Source organism: Delphinapterus leucas, chromosome 19 (genome assembly GCF_059928025.1).
Source record: "Delphinapterus leucas isolate spDelLeu-1000000601 "Yukka" chromosome 19, BTC_Dleu_Yukka2, whole genome shotgun sequence".
Taxonomy (NCBI): domain Eukaryota; kingdom Metazoa; phylum Chordata; class Mammalia; order Artiodactyla; family Monodontidae; genus Delphinapterus; species Delphinapterus leucas.
This window is the reverse complement of record NC_143147.1, coordinates 24969046-24988301: the sequence shown is the minus strand read 5'-3', so window position 1 is coordinate 24988301 and position 19256 is coordinate 24969046. Positions and strand designations below refer to the sequence as shown.

At 42.6% G+C, this 19256-nt stretch overlaps 2 protein-coding genes across 24 annotated transcripts in view; one reads left to right on the top strand and one right to left on the bottom strand.

The window, feature by feature from the left end:
• ZNF207 (zinc finger protein 207) overlaps positions 1-576 on the bottom strand; it is a 53744-nt gene extending 53168 nt beyond the window's left edge. For 21 of the 23 annotated variants that reach the window (XR_016388919.1, XR_016388920.1, XR_016388921.1 and 18 more), the window contains exon 1: positions 413-575. Coding sequence is in view for 1 of the 23 variants with exons in the window: in XM_022595629.3 (XP_022451337.1) it covers positions 413-453 (41 nt within the window). In the remaining 22 variants the exon portion in view is untranslated. Of the gene's footprint in view, positions 1-412 lie in introns of all 23 variants that reach the window. The other 2 variants (XR_016388936.1, XR_016388937.1) reach the window with 1 other exon arrangement.
• A 3733-nt stretch (positions 577-4309) lies between these two features.
• On the top strand, positions 4310-18713 carry C19H17orf75 (chromosome 19 C17orf75 homolog). Its single transcript, XM_022595724.2, has 10 exons — positions 4310-4593; positions 5462-5542; positions 7945-8070; positions 8977-9117; positions 9363-9420; positions 11238-11357; positions 12083-12147; positions 12301-12437; positions 13450-13553; positions 16569-18713. Exons 1-10 carry the CDS (start codon positions 4454-4456, stop codon positions 16782-16784), a joined length of 1188 nt encoding a protein of 395 aa, XP_022451432.1. The 5' UTR covers positions 4310-4453; the 3' UTR covers positions 16785-18713.
• Positions 18714-19256: the final 543 nt, after the last annotated feature.

Below are 19256 nucleotides of genomic sequence, written 5' to 3'. Positions count from 1 at the left end.
ACCGACTCCGGAAGCTCCCCCCTGATCCGCCACAGAGTCAATAAGCGTACTATACTCGAAGCTCATGTCCCTTTGTTGAACCGTCACCAAAACAACGGAGTGTGGCAGAAGATTCCTCAGGGGACTCTGTCCTTGGTGAAGGGGGTCCAAGCCGCCTCCCCGCGGGTCAGCGCTCGCACCAAACCAAGACCCTCCTGAGTCACGGAGTCCCACGACCCACAACTGACAGAGCTTCTCGCCCCAGGGACCCCATTTTCCGAGAAACCTTCCCAAATCTGAGCCCAGCCACCAAACTACCGACCCCGAGGCCTAAATCCCACTCTCCGCCATAGGCCAAAGCCAGGCCTCCCCGTCCCGGTCACCACCAACCGGCGCCCCCGCTCGGCCTCGACTTCAAACCGACAAAGGATACCAGCACCACGGCTTCAGCTGCTTCTTCTTCTTGCGACCCATAACTGCGCTCTACCGACAGAAAAAAAAAGGAGAAAACAAGCAGGAAAAACTAGCCAAACAGTCTCTCACTCTGCCGACCCAACCGCCACCTCTGTGTCCCACAGGAAACAGCCACAAAATGGCCGACGCCCTCGCTCGCTGCTCTGCCTCCCGTCAGGCACTGCGGCCGGGGGCGGTGCCAGGCAGGGGAGGGTCACATGACGAGGCCTACGCCCTGAGTGGGCGGACACTCGCGCCAGCGGAGGGCCGGCTGCCATCTTGTCCGTGTGTCAGGTCCGGGTTCTCCCGTGCGTGCGAATTACTCTGGGTTTACTTTGTTTATAAAAGAGCCGGTGATACGTAGGTGCGCCGAGACAGCGCGAATTGGAGAAAAAAAAAAAAACCAACCTCAATAGGTTACCAGAGTAATTCAAGGTAAACTACAAATAAAGGATAATTGAGACAGCGCCCAATTTTTCTTTTGTTTCATTTCCCGGATTACTCCTTTCTGTAGTAACTGTCGGACGTTTGCCTACTAAGTCGAAGAAGTCGCCGACTTTGCCTTGTAATTCACATATCGGTGACGGATGCGTAAACGACGCAGCGTGACCACCGCGGTGACGGAAATTCGAGGTGCTGCGGAACCTCAGAGGAGAGGAACCGTTTACAGGGCCTTGGCGGTCATTGGGGTATCGAGGAAGGTTTCCTGCAGGGTCAATGGGAGCAAACGAGGTGGAGGAGAGGGTATCTCACTAAGGGCGCAAAAAGTGCACGTCTTTGAGCCTGAGCACCTGAAAAAACACTAGAGATAGTAGGGTTGGAGCTCGTAGTGAAGGGGCTGATGGCAAGAGATAATCCTAGGGAGGCTGGCAAAGGCGACTTCCGGAGATTCTCCAGCAGCCTGAGGAGCTGGATTTTATGCTGAAGTCTCTGGGAAGCAACAGAAGAATTTTAAGAGCGCAGTTAGAGAAAAACGCAAATAAGAGTATAGCTGGTTAAGAGTCCAGTGCTTGGGTTCATTTTCCACCAGTGCCACTGCCTATTTGCATGGCTTTGGGCAAGCCACTTAAACTTCCTCTGTCTGCCCTTCTCTTTGGCATAGAGAAATAACCAGTAATGTAAATTAGATGTTACTATTAAAAGGAAAAAGTAATAGTAGATATCCATGGAGCGCTTATCGTGCGCCAGACAAGGTGGTTTTACATTACTTGTCTCAACAAACCTGTGATGGAGGTGCCATTGTTATCACCCGGTTAACATAGATGAAGAAAAAGAGGCATAGGGGAGTTGAAGCAGGGAATTCCCTGGTGCTCCAGTGGTTAGGACTCCTCACTTGCACTGCCGAGGGTCGACCCCTGATGGGGGAACTAAGACCCCACAAGTTGCGGGGGGAGCAGCCGAAAAAAGGGGGGGCGGGGAGTTGAAGTAAGTGACACAAAGTCACAGGGTTAGTAAGTATGAAGCTGAATTAGATTTGAGTTTTAGAAAAAATCGTTTTGCCTCCAGTGGGAACAGTGGATTGGTGGAGGCTGAAAGGCAAGTCATAGAGAATGTGACGGTAATCTGGATAAGAGATGAAATTGGTCTGAAGCAGGGAGTGGTTATATAGAGAAAAGCATTTATTCATTCTTCCTAAAATAAAAAATAAGATAATTTTAGATGGTGCTCAGTGCTCTACCAAAAACAAAAATGAAGAAAGAAGGTGATGGAACAATATCAGGACGTCCACTCTTGCCACTCTTATTCAACATTGTACTGCAGGTCCAGCCAGGGTGATTAGGCAAGAAAAAGAAGTAAAAGGAATCCAGATTGGAATGGAACAAGTAAAACCATTTCTATTCAGAGATGGCATGAGTATGTGAATAAAAGAAAAAGCCCGCAAAGAAAAAGTAATGTGTTGAAATCCTACCCCCCAGTACCTCATAATGTGACCTTATTTGGAAGTAGAGTCTTTACAGAGGTAATAATGCTAAGGTGAGGTCATTGGGGTGGACACTGGTGACTGGTGTCCTTACAAGAAGAGGAAATTTGGTTGCAGAGATAGGTACAGAAGAAAACACTATAAAGAGATAGGAAGGAGACCACTATAAATCAAGGAGAAAAACCTGGAACAGACTTTTCCCCATAGCCCTCAGAAGGAACCAACGCTGTTTTCACCTTGACTTTGGACTTCTAACCTCTAGAACTGTGGGACAATAAGTTTTGTTGTTTAGGGTGCAGTGGTTAGTACTCAGCACTTTCACTGCTGGGACCCCAAGGTTCAGTCCTGCAAGCCGCACAGCCAAAAAAAAAAATTGTGTGTGTGTGTTTAAACCACTCAGTCTGTGGTACTTTGTTAATGGGAACCCTGGAAAACTAATACGCTTGTTTGTAGAAAATTCTAAGGAATACATGTTTTAAAAATCTAGAGCTAATAAGAGTTCAACAAAGTTCACAGTACAAGATCAATATACAAAAATCAATTGTACTTCTTCTTTTTTTTTTTTTTTTTTGCGGTATGCGGGCCTCTCACTGTTGGGGCCTCTCCCATCGCGGAGCACAGGCTCCGGACGCGCAGGCTCAGCGGCCATGGCTCACGGGCCCAGCCACTCTGCGGCATGTGAGATCTTCCCGGACCGGGGCACGAACCCGTGTCCCCTGCATCGGCAGGCGGACTCTCAACCACTGCGCCACCAGGGAAGCCCCAATTGTACTTCTATACACTAGCAACAAGCAATCTGAAAATAAAATTAAGAAAACAATTCTGGTTACAATAGCATCAAAAAGCATAAAAATTAGGAATAAATTTAACAAAAGTTCTGAACTATGTTCTGGAAAACCAAAATATTGTAAGAAATTAAAGATCTAAAGAAGTGAAAAAAAAAAAAACAAAGCAACCCTGAGATTAATTGTCCAATAATTTTAGGTCAACAAGTCATCCTCAATTCAATTTTGCAGTATTAAGAGTTCTAGAGGGACTTGCCTGGTGGAGCAGTAGTTAAGAATCCGCCTGCCAATGCAGGGGACACGGGTTCGATCCCTGGTCCGGGAAGATCCCACATGCCATGGAGCAACTAAGCCCGTGCGCCACAACTACTGAGCCTGTGCTCTTGAGCCCACGAGCCACAACTACTGAAGCCCACGCGCCGAGAACCTGCGCTCTGCAACAAGAGAAGACAGTGCAATGAGAAGCCCGCGCACCACTCGCCGCAACTGGAGAAAGCCTGCGGGCAGCAATGAAGACCCAAGGCAGCCAAAAATAAATAAATTAAAAAAAAAAAAAGAGTTCTAGAGCCAGAGTGGGTTTGAATGCCACTCTGCCACTTATTGGCTATTTTACCATGGACAAGTTAAGTAATACTGGCCTTGGTTTACTCATCTGTCAAATGGGATAATATTTACCTCATGGAGTTGTGAGAATTAAATGAGTAAGTATTTGTAAAGCACTTAGAAGGGACCTCACACACAGAAACTGCTCCGTACATGTTAGCTATTATTTTTCTATATAAAGTTAACATGGGATGTAGGTGTACTTTAATATCTTTGATATAGTGATAGGGTGAAACGTGGAAGAAAAACATGCCTAGGCGTTACAAAATCTTAAAACGAATTCAGCAAACAGTTCTTGAGCACCGTAGGCCGTGGGCTAGGACAGAGGATATAGCAATGAACAAGCTGACATTCTACTGGGAGAGACATAGTAAACAAATACATAAGGTGGGGGCAAGTGCGATGAAGAAGAAGTAAATATAAGGGGACAGGACAGAGACTGATGGGACATCAGTAGAGGTGCGTGTGGGATGTGTTTTGCATAGGGCAGTCAAGTTCTCTCTGAGGAAGTGACGTTTCTGCAGAGACCTGAATGATGTGAGAGAAGACATGAAAATCAGGGGGCGGTCCAGCTTCCTCGCCTGAGAGCCCGGGAAACCGGCGGAACGCAGATACGCGAGGGCCGGGAGCCGGAGGAGCCGGGCCACCGAGGACTGTACGGCAGCGGGGGAGCGGTTTGGCGGGGACACAGGGCCATTCAGTGGCCGCCGCGATGCTCCCCTCCTTGCAGGAATCGCTGGATGGGGATGAAAAGGAGCTAGAGAGCAGCGAGGAGGGTGGCTCCGCTGAGGAGCGGAGACTCGAGCCGCCGCCCAGCAGCTACTACTGTCTCTACAGCTACCGCGGAAGCAGGTGCAGCGCCCGACCGCCCTTGTGGCCCCGCCCCGGCCCGACCGCTCGGCCCCGCCGCCCGGCCCCGCAGCCCACCCCAGGTCCCGCAGCCTGGCGGCTCTCAAACGCCGTCTTCTCCCCTCCCAGCCAAGGTCTCTGGCCCTCAGGGCCCTCCTCGCCTTACGCGGTACTTCCGGGCCCCCATCCTGGACTTTTGTGCCTGGCCCTCCCATGCCTGTGCGCTCTGTCCTTAACATATTCCAGCCCCTTCCTGTCGCCCCTGCCTTTTGTTTAGCGCAGTGCCACACACGCTCAATAATGTCAATTCCCATCCCCTGTCCTTCCTGTCATTGTCTCCCCACTTTCCTCCATCCCCAACCCGCCATCCCTACCCCCACGCCCACCTTCTAGTTACCCTCTGTCCTTGCTGCCTCTTTTCCCTCTGCCCCAGCAGACTTCCTGGGGTTCTTCTGGCCCTGTGAAGTCTGTTTTTGTTTTTGTTTTGGCCGCAGTGCGTGGCTTGGGGGATCTTATTTCCCCGACCAGGGATTGAACCCAGGCCCTCAGCAGTGAAAGTTACGAGTCCTAACCAGTGGACCGCCAGGGAATTCCCTGTAAAGTCTGTTTTTAAGAGTAAATTTCCTTGACTCTTCTGGACGTTTAATTTAGCCTTTCCTCCACCCCTTAAGTGGCCTGGAGAGAGAAGGAGCTCTTGTCAGAGCTGTTTTATGGGTTTTCCCTGTCAATGGAGGCAGTGGAGGATTCAAGCACTTCTACCTTGCAGCATTTTAGTTGACTGCCCCTATCCTGCTTGCGGGGGGTGGGGCCCCATACTCCGTTTGAGTTAGAACCCACAGGTTGATAGCTGACTTGCTTTTGCGGCGTGCAGATTGGCACAGCAGCGAGCGGACAGTGGTGATGGAAGCCCAAGTGGCACAAATGCAGAAACTCCCTCTGGTGGTGATTTCAGGTAAAAACAGCTTGGCCATATCCCGCGTTATGTGCTTTTCTCTTAAGGGCATCTCTGGCCTGCAGATGTCAGTGGGTACCCTGTCTCCACGCAGCTTTCCCTGAGTCAAACCATCAAGCCCACCTCTCCCCTAGGAACCTCATCTTGATTTCATTAGTTCATTTAGTCAAGGCTGGGGCAGATCCAAATACCCTTGTGATTAGCCCCAGGGTGATTAGCCACACAGTTAATCTGAGCTTCTTGATTGGAACTCCAGTAAATATTCAATATAAGTATCAACAAATTTAAAATCCTCCTTTCCCCTCCGCATTGAACACCCTTTCATAGCTCCTCTGCTGCACGCTACAGTGTAAACTCCAGGATAGCAGGGATTGCCGTCTCGTTTGGTCATCGATGTCTCCCTACCTAGTACCTTGAGTGGTACCTGGCACAGGGTAGTTATATATATATGAATGAATGAACCTCAACACTTGATGGATGCAAAGTGGAGTATAATACAAAAATATGTTCACTGAGTGACTGGATGATGGATGATTTAAGGAATTTTACAGGTACTGTAATAGAACTGTGGAGATATATATATATATATATATATATATATATTTAAGTCCTCATTTTTAGAGATACCTAATGAGAAATTTAGGGATGAAATAATATGATTCCATAAACTTGCTTCAAAATAAGTCTGCGAAGTGGGAGGTATGGACAACATGGGAGTACAGGTGAAACAAGATTTTTTTAAAAATAAATTTTATTGCAGTATAGTTGATTTACAATGTTGTGTTAGTTTCAGGTGGACAGCAAAGTGAATCAGTTATATGTATACATATAACCACTCTTTTTTAGATTCTTTTCCCATATAGGCTATTACAGAGTATTGAGTAGAGTTCTCTGTGCTATATACTAGGTCTTTTTTCGTTATCTATTTTATATATAGTAGTGTGTAAAAGTCAATCCCAATCTCCCAATTTATCCCCGCCACCAAGTGAAACAAGATTGCCCATAAGCTGATAATTGTCAAAACTGGGTGGTAGGTACATGTGGGTTCATTATACTATTCTCTCTACTTTTTATATGTTTGAAATTTTCCATAAAATGAAACCAAAGATGTGAGGCGTACTGGGTTTATATTTTATATTGGGAAGTTTGATGACAGAAAAGCTTTTCTTCCTGCATATTCAATTTATAGTTTCTGTTTATATTCTAATCTCAACCAAACTGAAGTGTTTATGTTTAGCTCATAAATGATCACTAAGCTGGTGTGTTTATTCATGGGTAGTAGGTAGTTGGAGGATTGAGGAAAGAAGAGGAGGCATGAAATAGTGATCTCGAGGGACTTCCCTGGTGGCACAGTGGTTAAGAATCTGCCTGCCAATGCAGGGGACACAGGTTCAAGCCCTGGTCTGGGAAGATCCCACATGCCGTGAAGCAACTAAGCCATGTGTCCCACAACTACTGAGCCTGTGCTCTAGAGCCCGCAAGCCACAACTACTGAAGCCCGCGTGCCTAGAGCCCGTGCTCTGCAACAAGAGAAGCCACCGCAATGAGAAGCCCGCACCCTGCAACGAAGAGTAGCCCCCGCTCGCCACAACTAGAGAAAGCCCACGCTCAGCAACGAAGACCCAATGCAGCCAAAATTAATTAATTAATTAATTTAAAGAAAAATAGAGATCTCAAAGAGTTGAAGAATGAGTGAACCAGGAAATGTGATAGCTGGGCAGAAGTAGGGCCCACTGGAGGCTAGTGGTCATTTATGTATGTATGTATGTATGTATGTATTTTGGCTGTGCTGCACGGCTTGCAAGATCTTAGTTCCCCGACCAGGGATTGAACCCGGGCCCACGGCAGTGAAACCACCAACCTAACCACTGGACCGCCAGGGAATTCCTAGTGGTCATTAATTTAAAATGAGACTAGACACTGTGGATATGGGTTTTTGTCCAACCACATTCAGCTGCATAGGTGCAGATGCAGACTAGGTAGAGAGCTGGACTAACCAGGGCTGAAGTTTTGCTAAGCAGGTACAGGGAGGTGAAAACAAAGGGGTTGAATGAGAATGTGTGCAGGGGTGTGATTACAATGACTGGAATTTAAGCTGGGTAAGGAGGAAGGAGATGAGGATGAGAAACTTGAGGCTACTGTGAAAAAGATATAAGGTCAGTGGCTTGGGGGTCCCAGTGGAGTCATAATACTAGAGAGAATGAGCTGGAAAGATAGAACTATTTTAAATGGATGAGGTAGATCATACTTGGTGATATACATTCCTAGAAGCCTCACCAACAGGAGTCAGATAGAAAGCTTTGCCGAGTCCTTAGTGCGGGCCTTTAGTGATGTCCTGTCTGACTTACGGGGTGTAAATGCAGAGTCCACTGGTAAGGAACGTGTGTCTTTCATTTGTCAAGCCTCTCCTTGGCGGATACTAATCTACCATCTGAATTGGAGCCAGAGCTGTGCAGTTTCATTGCTAAGCGTCTTTCTAAGGGAGCAGTCTTTGAAGGGCTGGGTAATGTTGCATCTGTGGAGCTGAGGTAAGTATAAAATGTGCTGTATCCTGAGATTTTATTTCTGAGCTAAATATGAGAAGTGGTGAGAAACTCCAAAAGATCAGTACCTACTAGACCTGCAAAGTTCATCTTTGTTCCCTGGCAGCTGAGCACTGGGCCTCACATTTTTGTGGAATGGACTTAACTGAACGGCAGAGACTCTGCCTCCTCAGTGTACATATTTAGTCTTGTACTTGGAAGAAAGGAGCTCATTACCAAAACTATAACTGTATACTTTACAGTGGTAAAGGGCTTTCACAAACTTCAATGCCATTCTCCTTACAAAGGGGTGATAAAGCAGATACTCTTACTTCCATTTTCAGATGAAGTAATAAACTCAGAGAAGTTGAGGTCCCAAGGCTGGTCACATTGATGGAATTCAGGCTTAAATATAGGTGTCCTCAGTTGAATTCCAGCCATCTTTCTACTACACCCCTTGATTGTAGTTCACTTCAGACCATGATATTGACATCAAGTCCTCTCAGGAGTATGAGGCCACATACCAAAGATAAGGCCATCGGATAAACACTTCACATCTGCCTGGAGCTTCAGTGATTCATGAAGGTTTAGGGGAGGGAGAAAAGATGATCATATTTATGTAAACATGGATAAACTATGAACAAGAGTGAAATTTGCATGCATTTTTCACATAAGACAGGAGAATTCAAAGAAATTCCATGTTTGTTAGGTGCTGCTTTAGCTAAAGCCCATTATGGTATATGTTCATTTTCCTCTGTTGTTACAAGTAAACCAAGAAGTCTGGGGAGCTCTGACCTACTGAGCAATCTAATGGTATTGCCAGATCAGGATGACCAGGGCTCAGAGGAGTCTACAGAACTACATGCATGAGTTATCAAAATAATACATTTAACCTTTTTCTTTCTGTTCTAGAACTCCAGGTTACCGAGTTGGTTGTTATTACTGCCTTTTCCAACAAGAAAAACTGCTTTCCCAAACAACAACAGACTCTGAACATAACTGTTCAGAGTATGTGGTCTGCTTTTTAGGAGGGTCTGAAAAAGGACTTGAGCTATATCCTTTCTTTGGTCTTTGAGGGTATCAGGAAGGAAAATGTTGGCAGGCAAGTAGAGGATTATTACTAGCAACCTCTGAAAAGGTTTTCTACCTCTTATGCATTAACTTCAATTTCAGACCTCCATACGACCAGTTTGTCTTGGCTTGTTTTAATTGACAGTTATTTGAGAGATTTTTATATTACCTATTGAGAAATAAAACCCTTTCTTGATTCATCCTTTATTGCTTCCTTAAGAACATACTTTCAGGCTTGAATTGGACAAGTATATTCAAGGGCTGAAAAATAACATGAACTGTGAGGTAAGATGATTGCATTAATCTTTTTTAAAAGAGTTTCATTCTTTTTTTAAAAATATTTATTATTTATTTGGTTGTGCCGGGTCTTAGTTGCAACATGCGGGATCTTTAGTTGTGGCATGCGGGATCTAGTTCCCTGACCAGGGATTGAACCTGGGCCCCCTGCATTGGGAACGTGCAGTCTTAACCGCTGGACCACCAGGGAAGTCCCTGCGTTAATATTTTTAAAGACTGAGATGATTAACATTATGCGACTGCTATACTTGTCAAACCATCCAGGTGGACACAAACAGTTAGAAATTCTGAAAATGTGCTACTTTGCGGGCTAAAAGAAAGGTGCTTGGGGGCTTCCCTGGTGGTGCAGTGGTTAAGAATCCGCCTGCCAATGCAGGGGACACGGGTTCGAGCCCTGGTCCGGGAAGATCCCACATGCTGCGGAGCAACTAAGCCCGTGCGCCACAACTACTGAACCTGCGCTCTAGAGCCCGTGCACCGCAACTACTGAGCCCGCGTGTCTAGAACCCGTGCTCCGCAACAAGAGAAGCCACCACAATGAGAAGCCCGTGCACCACAATGAAGAGTAGCCCCCACTCCACACAACTAGAGAAAGCCCGCATGCAGCAATGAAGACCCAACGCAGCCAAAAATACATAAATTAATTTAAAATGGATTTCTGTTTTAAAAAAAGAAGAAAAAAAAAAGAAAGGTGCTTGTTAAGGGAAGCAGGGAACATAGTCCTATAAGTGCTGTATGTTTCACAAGACTGCTTCTGAAGTTTTGCATCTATGAAAAATTCAATTAAATTCAAAGGTATATAGTAACATGCCAAGCGAGGAAGATGACGTTCTTTTCCCAATTTCTAGACACATAAGATTTATATTCTGGTCAGAACTAATGGCCCACAAAGCCTCTGGCACCAGAGACATGCTATGCAATGGGATGACTGTCCTTGAACTCAACCTCAAAGATTTTTAGAAACATCCCAGTTTTCATTAATCGATCTTTTATGAATTAGATACCTCCGTATCAATTCCTTTATCTGTACCTTTTAAAAACTATGTGTTCGGTTGGTGGCAGTTAAGTCATAACTCTTAAAATTTACTCCCCATTACACGTGGTAATAATTCCTTTCTTTCACTTGTGCATGTGCTTACAAGACACTGCAGGAGGGGAAAGGGTAGCATAGGAGTGAGCCGGGGATACGAGTCTAGGGGGAGCTGCTCTCCCAGGCTGGAGCTCTCCCTCCAGCCCCAGGGAGCAGCACAGCCAAGGAAGCCACATGAGCTCCTGGCAGCGTGTCTGACACCCGGAGTGGGCTTGAGTGCTTTGATGCGATGACTTGTATCCTTCCCTGTTCGCATTTCGAGTGTGAACGAACTATCTGTATTCTTTCATTCAACAGGCACTTTATAAGCTCATCCATGGACGTTTCAGACGCTGTGCCAGGTGCTGGGGAGATGGGGATTATTAAGAGAGTATCTCCAAGAGTTCACAGTACAGTGGGAGGAGATTGACATGTAAATGCCCCAACTCCTTTCAGTGAAGAAATAGCATGGAACCCTATTAATTCAGTCTCTTCATTTTATATAACGCATTTCTTAGTGTGCTTTTAAGAAATGCAGTACTGAATTAATTAATCCCCACTCTGCCCAACAAGCCCAGCAAAGTTATATCACAATTCCTTTTTTAAAATTTGTGGTGTTAGCTTAAAAGAAGGTGTCTGTCCCCAGTTCTTTTCACTGTCAAGAGTATCATGAAGAAAATGTTAAGTCCAAGGTGAAGGCTGATATCAAAGCAAATGACATTCTCTCTTGATCTAGGAAAGGGGTGGGGAGAACCACATACAGTCGTACTTGAGCAGCTGGTTTGAGGATGTTGTATGCCCAATCCAAAGGGTGGTTCATCTCTTTCAGGAGCAGCTTACCTTTCTGCTACATGCTGTAAGTATTGCCCAAACAAAAGCATTTCCTTAATTGAGAATCACTTTGGCCGAGTTTGGATTATTTAAAGACATACTTATTTTCTCTGAACATTACCTTCCCCCTGAATATTCATTCAGACAATGCCTGCATTAGGATAGACCACACTCTATTTATTCAGATCTAGAAAGTTACACTACTAAGGTAGAATTGCAAATACTGAGTCTTCTGATAAGATAAAACGTTTTAAAATAATTACCTTTTTTTTTTTGGCCGTGCTGCACAGCTTATGCGATCTTGGTTCCCTGACCAGGGATTGAACCTGGGCCATGGCAGTGAAAGCCCCGAATCCTAACCACTAGACCAGCAGGGAACTCCCTAAAATAATACTCTTTGAAGTGATCTGGAAGACGTGTAATTTCCAAAATAATTTGAGAAGGAAAATGGAAATCAAAAGTGATTTTACCTATATAAAAATGTCCAAATAAAAAATGAAAAATTCACTAAAATATCTAGACAATGGGGTAGGCTCGAGTAAATGGCCAGGTTTTTCATGTAAATATGTGGTGGTGAAGCCAGGTTTCAGACCATTAGTGAGCAACAGCTGAACAAGGCTCTGGAGAGCTCCCGGACAGTGCCGAGCAAGCATCGTGGTTATTGGGGGAGGTGATGTTTAGTCACAAGTGGCTGCGCAACAAGGAAAACTGGAATACATGTATCAGTTAGGCTTTATTTTTCTCTCATAGGCTCTGAGTTATACTCCTGTTGAGGTTAAAGAATCAGATGAAAAAACAAAGAGAGACATTCACAGGTAAAGAACAGTTTTGCAAACAGAGAGCCTTTTGCACAGCAAGCCTGATGTTTATGTTTTTAACACCCACCCCCACTCCCAATGCAGAATGAATTTGCTTCCTCCCTCCCATCCTATAATATAGTTTGTGCAAAAGGATTGTGTGTGTGGCAGGTTTCTGAGTGTGGCCAGTCTCCAAGGCCTTATTCACGAAGGCACCATGACGTCTTTGTGCATGGCTATGACGGAGGAGCAGCATAAGTCTGTGATCATCGATTGTAGTAGCTCCCAGCCTCAGTTCCACAACGCAGGTGAGCCACAACCCCGGGAGCAGGCTTGTGAAACTCCTTTTTTGCGCTGAGAACAAATGATGCAAACTTATCCTTCCTGTCTTGTGCAGTTTTACATGTTTATCCCCAAATCACCAAAAACAATAGCAGTTCTAGAAACGTGGAAATCATGTCATGCCTAGCAATTCTTCTCCTAGGTATATAGAGAACTCTTGTACGTGTACACAAGGAGACAAATACAAGATGTTCATAAGGGCACTGTGTGAAATAGCAAAGAACTGAAAGCAACTTAAGTGTCTGTCAACAGGAGAATTGATAAACTGCTCTATTCGTACAATGGCATACTATATAGCCGTGACAATGAGTGAACTAGAGCTATATGTCTCAGTATAGCACATAAACGTGTTATATAGTGCAAGAGCCATTAAAGAAAAATACAGTTTTAACATATGCAAAATAATACTATATAGGGCTTATAGATAAAGTATGTGGCAAAAGTTTAAAGAAAGACATGGGCAAGGAAGGGGAAAGGAAGGGGATGCGATTGGGAAGAGGCACATTGGAGCTTCAACCATTTTGGTATTTCTTAACCAGGTGGTGAGTTAAGTTTTTTTAGACCATTATAGAAGTCTTAAATAATTCATTATAAGAGCTTTTATAAAGGAGGAAAGAATATCATGATGTATACAAACATTGAATCATTATGTTGTGCACCTGAAACTAATATGTCAATTACACCTCAACTTAAAAAAAAGAAAATAGGGCTTCCCTGGTGGCGCAGTGGTTGAAAGTCCGCCTGCCGATGCAGGGGACACGGGTTCGTGCCCCGGTCCGGGAAGATCCCACATGCCGCGGAGCGGCTGGGCCCGTGAGCCATGGCCGCTGAGCCTGCACATCCGGAGCCTGTGCTCCCCAATGGGAGAGGCCACAACAGTGAGAGGCCCGTGTACTGCGAAAAAAAGAAAATAAAAAGAAAGGACGAATAAATGTCTTGTGATTTCACTTTTATTTATTTTTCTAAAATATTTTATAGGAAGCAATCGGTTTTGTGAGGATTGGATGCAGGCTTTTTTGAATGGTGCTGAAGGAGGTAACCCTTTTCTTTTTCGACAAGTCCTGGAGAACTTTAAACTAAAGGTAACTAATTGGCTGTGTGCCAAGTGCCACGCATAGTCTTTGTCTGAATTGTAATTAGTACCGGTGACTGAGTAACAAATCTGCTTTATAGCTATGATGTCATTCTCAAAACTAGAATCCTCAGTGCCAGTTTTCCCGTACCCAGTGACCACTGGGTACCTAAACTTTTCATGTTTGCTAATCTGACAGGGTGACGATGGTATAGCACTGTTTTTATTTGAATTTTTTTGGCTGTGTTGGGTCTTAGTTGCAGAGCATGGGCTCTTCATTGCGGTGTGCGGGCTCTCTGGTTGTGGCGCGGGCTTAGTTGCCCCACAGCATGTGGGATCTTAGTCCCCTGACCAGGGATCGAACCAGCGTCCCCTGCATTGCAAGACAGATTCTTAACCACTGGACCACCAGGGAAGTCCCTTTATTTGCATTTAAAAATTTCAGTTTATTTCAACCAAAACCAAAACAGTTCACCCATTTCTCCCACTCCCTACCTCCTGCCTCTGGTGGCTACCAGTCTGTTCTCGAAGTCTATGAGCTTGTTTGTTTGTTTTTTTAACTCTATATATATTTGGATTCCACATATAGAAGAGATCGTGCGGTATTTGTCTTTCTCTGTCGGACTTGTTTCACTTAGCACGATGCCCTTGAGGTCCATCCGCGTTGTCACCGATGGCAGGATCTCGTTCTTTTTCATGGCTGAGTGGTATTCCACTGGGTATATATACCACAGTTTCTTCGTCCACTCGTCCCTCAGTGGACACTTGGGTTCTTCGGTGATGCCGCAGGGAACATGAGGGTGCAGATACCTTTTTGAACAGGTGTTTTGTTTTCTTCAGGGAGATGCAGAAGGAGCATTGCTGGATCGTATTTTTTTCATTTGGATTATTACCTTAGGGTATATTCCCTAACGTGGGATTACCAAGTCAAAGGGTTTGAATGCTTTGGTTCCTCTTACAAATTGCCAGCTTGCACTTCAGAAAAATAGGAACAAATTACAGAATGGCCAGCAATGTGTGTGGGTTTTCTGTGCAGAACCTAATACAACAGGTTTTTATCAATCTTATTTATTTTTATTAATTTAATACTGGCACTCCATAGCTGTTCAAATCTGTCTTTAATTATTATTCAGGCTGAACATTTTTTCATGTTAGTTTACTATTTGCAAATAAACAAACAAAAAGACACATTTCAATGGAGCAAATCTATCCACTGTGATATAGCGACATTATAAATTGTAAAGGCAATACTAATGAAAGATGTTACCTGTCATTCTTTATATGTAAACAATATCTTTATTTTTTTTTTAATTTTTTTTTTGGTGTTTTTATTTTTTTAATTTTTTTTAACATCTTTATTGGGGTATAATTGCTTTACAATGGTGTGTTAGTTTCTGCTTTATAACAAAGTGAATCGGTTATACATATACATATGTTCCCATATCTCTTCCCTCTTGCATCTCCCTCCCTCCCACCCTCCCTATCCCACCCCTCCAGGCGGTCACAAAGCACCGAGCCGATGTCCCTGTGCCATGTGGCTGCTTCCCACTAGCTATCTACCTTATGTTTGTTAGTGTGTATATGTCCATGAGTCTCTCTTGCCCTGTCACAGCTCACCCTTCCCCCTCCCCATATCCTCAAGTCTGTTCTCCAGTAGGTCTGTGTCTTTATTCCTGTCTTACCCCTAGGTTCTTCATGACATTTTTTTTTTCTTCTTAAATTCCATATATATGTGTTAGCATACGGTATTTGTCTTTTTCTTTCTGACTTACTTCACTCTGTATGACAGACTCTAGGTCTATCCACCTCATTATAAATAGCTCAATTTCGTTTCTTTTTATGGCTGAGTAATATTCCATTGTATATATGTGCCACATCTTCTTTATCCATTCCTCCGATGATGGGCACTTAGGTTGTTTCCATCTCCGGGCTATTGTAAATAGAGCTGCAATGAACATTGTGGTACATGACTCTTTTTGAATTTTGGTTTTCTCAGGGTATATGCCCAATAGTGGGATTGCTGGGTCATATGGTAGTTCTATTTGTAGTTTTTTAAGGAACCTCCATACTGTTCTCCATAGTGGCTGAACCAATTCACATTCCTACCAGCAGTGCAAGAGTGTTCCCTTTTCTCCACACCCTCTCCAGCATTTATTGTTTCTAGATTTTTTGATGATGGCCATTCTGACTGGTGTGAGATGATATCTCATTGTAGTTTCGATTTGCATTTCTCTAATGATTAATGATGTTGAGCATTCTTTCATGTGTTTGTTGGCAGTCTGTATATCTTCTTTGGAGAAATGTCTATTTAGGTCTTTTGCCCATTTTTGGATTGGGTTGTTTGTTTTTTTGTTATTGAGCTGCATGAGCTGCTTGTAAATTTTGAAGATTAATCCTTTGTCAGTTGCTTCACTTGCAAATATGTTCTCCCATTCTGAGGGTTGTCTTTTGGTCTTGTTTATGGTTTCCTAATTGTCAGTAGAGTCCGGGTCTTAACCATAAATTTGCATTATTCTGTATCTATTTTGTACCATAAGCCTTATTCACAATAATTAAAATAAGTTTTTAAAAACAAACACGAACTAGAATCCTCAAAAGGCATTCCATTTATATTTTTCAGTGGCTTCTGCATATGTACCATTGCATATCCAATTAATTGGATTGAATGCTTGCTTATATTTCAAAGACTTCAGTCTTGTAATTCGTGACATATCTTAGTTGGAAAGGAGTTCCATGCCTAAGGGTTCAAAAAAAGGAGTTCCATGCCTAAGGGTTCAAAATTTTGGTGGGGAGGCATGTTGTCACCTTATTTAGGAGATTTGTAAAGTATTTTTACTTTATATATATAAAAGATTTTGTTCTACCAAGGGCAAAGCATATTAGCAATAAAAATGATGAAAATATTCAAAAATAAAAAGCAAACATTTCAGTAACATATGCTGAGTTCTCAGCTGGATAGGAGATCTTTTTCAGGCTTCATTATTATCTCACTAAACACACATTTAACTGGGTAATCTTTTTCTAGGCCATACAAGACACAAATAATTTGAAGAGATTTATCCGGCAGGCAGAAATGAATCATTATGCTTTGTTTAAATGTTACATGTTCCTAAAGAACTGTGGTAGTGGAGATATCCTTTTGAAGATTGTTAAAGTGGAACACGAAGAAATGCCCGAAGCCAAAAGTGTGGTAGCTGTCCTCGAAGAATTTATGAAAGAAGCTCCTACCCAAAGTTTTTGATCACATGTTTTGAGATGATTATATTGTGAAGTTATGCAAGCCTTGGTGTTTGAAATTGCAGTTGTTATAACTGTCATAGGATTGCTATTTCAGATTATTTGAAACATTCTAGGTTTTTTCATGTTGTACTTTTAAGATTAAACCTAATAAGACATATAAATCTGATGCAAGTCTTCACTGAGCCCTAGATAGATGTGTGTTAGAGTTGAGAAAATTTTACATTTGCTGGTCTCATAAATTCTAGACTTCAGGGAGTTGTTCCTTAAAAAACTTCAGAGGTGATTTTGTGGCTTCTGTGAGGAGTTTGCTGCAGTATTTAGCAACTTTTCCTCCCAGAAAAATGATAATACTTCTTTCTCAACGTACTATAGCTTCTTTTAAAAAAAGTACTCCTAGTTTTAGGACAGATTAACACCACAACACCATTTCAAAAACAGATCTGTGCATCCTGTAGATGCTTGATAGATTTTTTTTGTCTGATTGATGATGGATGATGAAGCCAGCTTTCGTGTCAATATGCAAATAAATCATGAGTGTGTAGGGAGGTAAATGAGCTTTAAAAATAGATGTACTAGCTTCAAGATAAAACATCATCTCTGATGGAAAGCTACTGCAGAAGTGGCCCCATCACTTTTCTTCATTTGTTCACAGGTATTTGCCAAGAGCTTATATTTTCTTTTTTCTTTCAGACGAAAATGCTGGATTTTTTAAACAGAGGGTTAAAAAAGAAACAAAGTACATAAATTTTACAAGCAAATGTAACAGAGATTCTTCATGTCAGGGTTAATCATTGCTTTTAGTTTTTTGTACATTTGTTGCAAGCCTTAAATTGTTTTATTCTGAATCAGTTGAAAGTGTTCTCAGAGCCGTTTATGATTCCCATGGAAGCCAACTGTAGCTACACACATATGACTGCGGTTTGTTCTGCTTAGCTCTTTAATAAATCCATTTGATAATGATTTTTGTTTAGAAGATCAGAAGTCTTGTGCTCTCACTGCCCTCAGGATGCTCAGAGGAACACAAGCCCACAAAAGTCCTCTCCTACACTCATCTAAATGCACATTAAGTGCTGAGTTTTAACTTTCCAAATGACTGACAATGGCCGCCTGCTTTCTCTTATACTGAAGTCTACAGACATGACTCACTGAGCCATTTCTTTTCTTTAATGAGAAATACAATTCAGGATCCTCATAAAGGCTTTCATATGGTTTTAAACTTTAATAACTTGGATCATAGTCAGTGTAGAAAAAAAAAAATCCAAGTAGCATCTTTTTTATAGCATTAAATTCAGAATGACTATGGAAAACAAGCGATTTTATGGCACAGCCCTTGAATCTTTTTCTAATGTAGGGTTGCCCACTTGGAAATCAAATTTTTAAATAAACAATGTTAAGACATCAACATTTTGAGTCTGGAAAACATATTTTTCATTTTCAAATTCACATATTCAAGAGTCCATGTTGTAAATAGCATTTAAAAGCAAATGTATTACCTGCTTCAAGTCATTTATGGATAGAGTCAAGGCATAATTACATATTCTTTATATGTACTTTTATATATACTTTTTGTAATGTAAGCTCACCACATTACACAGTTATATAAAAAACAGTCTTATTTTAAAAGTGTATGATGAACTGTATATCACTACTGTAGACAAGGAAAATAGTGACATGGAGTTGAATATCTTGTGGGCCATGAGAAGAAACTCAAAGAGCTCATGACCAAAAACATGTACTGTATTCAAATTTTAATAAGCTAATATATTAACTTTTAAAGTTTTAAAAAGCATTTGTTCAGGTGTGGAATACATTATGTATTATTTGTGTGCTATACACAGGAAATGTATGTTTGTCACATATCAAGAATGGTCTCAATTTATCTGTAATTATATTTATAATAATAATAATAAAACAGCTTAGCTTCTCACCAGCACAGTCATTTTTATTCAGTGAGCTCAATTCTCCAGCCTGACATTTTTATTAATTCACAAGTTTATGGGGGAAATTATACTCGTTAGGCTAAGGAATTTGTTGAAGAAAATCAAATCACCTGCTGGGAGACACCTTTCTGCATCTTGCAGGAGGCATCAGGCAGAGTGTAGGAGCAATTTCCATCACAATGTTTTATTCATTGTCCAGTAAAGTTTACCTTTCGAACTCAATAACCCAAGTCAATTCCTTTCACTCTCATTCATTATTAACCATGACAGAATGCCTCTCCTTTACCAGAGGATCCCTTATACCAGATGCCAGAAAAGCCTGCAGGCATCTCAGAAATAAGATTCAGTTACTAGGACTACATTTTCCTAACCATGTGTCTTCTTAGTAATGGAAACCCCACTGGCTTCAATGAAGTCTTTCCATTTGGAGGTCTAAGAAGGCAGCTCCAGTCCTATAGCTGCTAAACTTCTTAAATGTGCCTCATGGACTTCATACCACTCTGCGCTGGCATAAATGCTAGATTCTGGAAATT

Coding starts and splice junctions, on each gene's coding strand:
- C19H17orf75 (XM_022595724.2), top strand. CDS start 4,454: ATGCTCCCCTCCTTGCAGGAATCGCTGGATGGGGATGAAAAGGAGCTA. Junction 9,118..9,362: donor TCTGAAAAAGGACTTGAGCT/ATATCCTTTCTT, acceptor TTAAGAACATAC/TTTCAGGCTTGAATTGGACA. Junction 11,358..12,082: donor TTACCTTTCTGCTACATGCT/GTAAGTATTGCC, acceptor TTTCTCTCATAG/GCTCTGAGTTATACTCCTGT.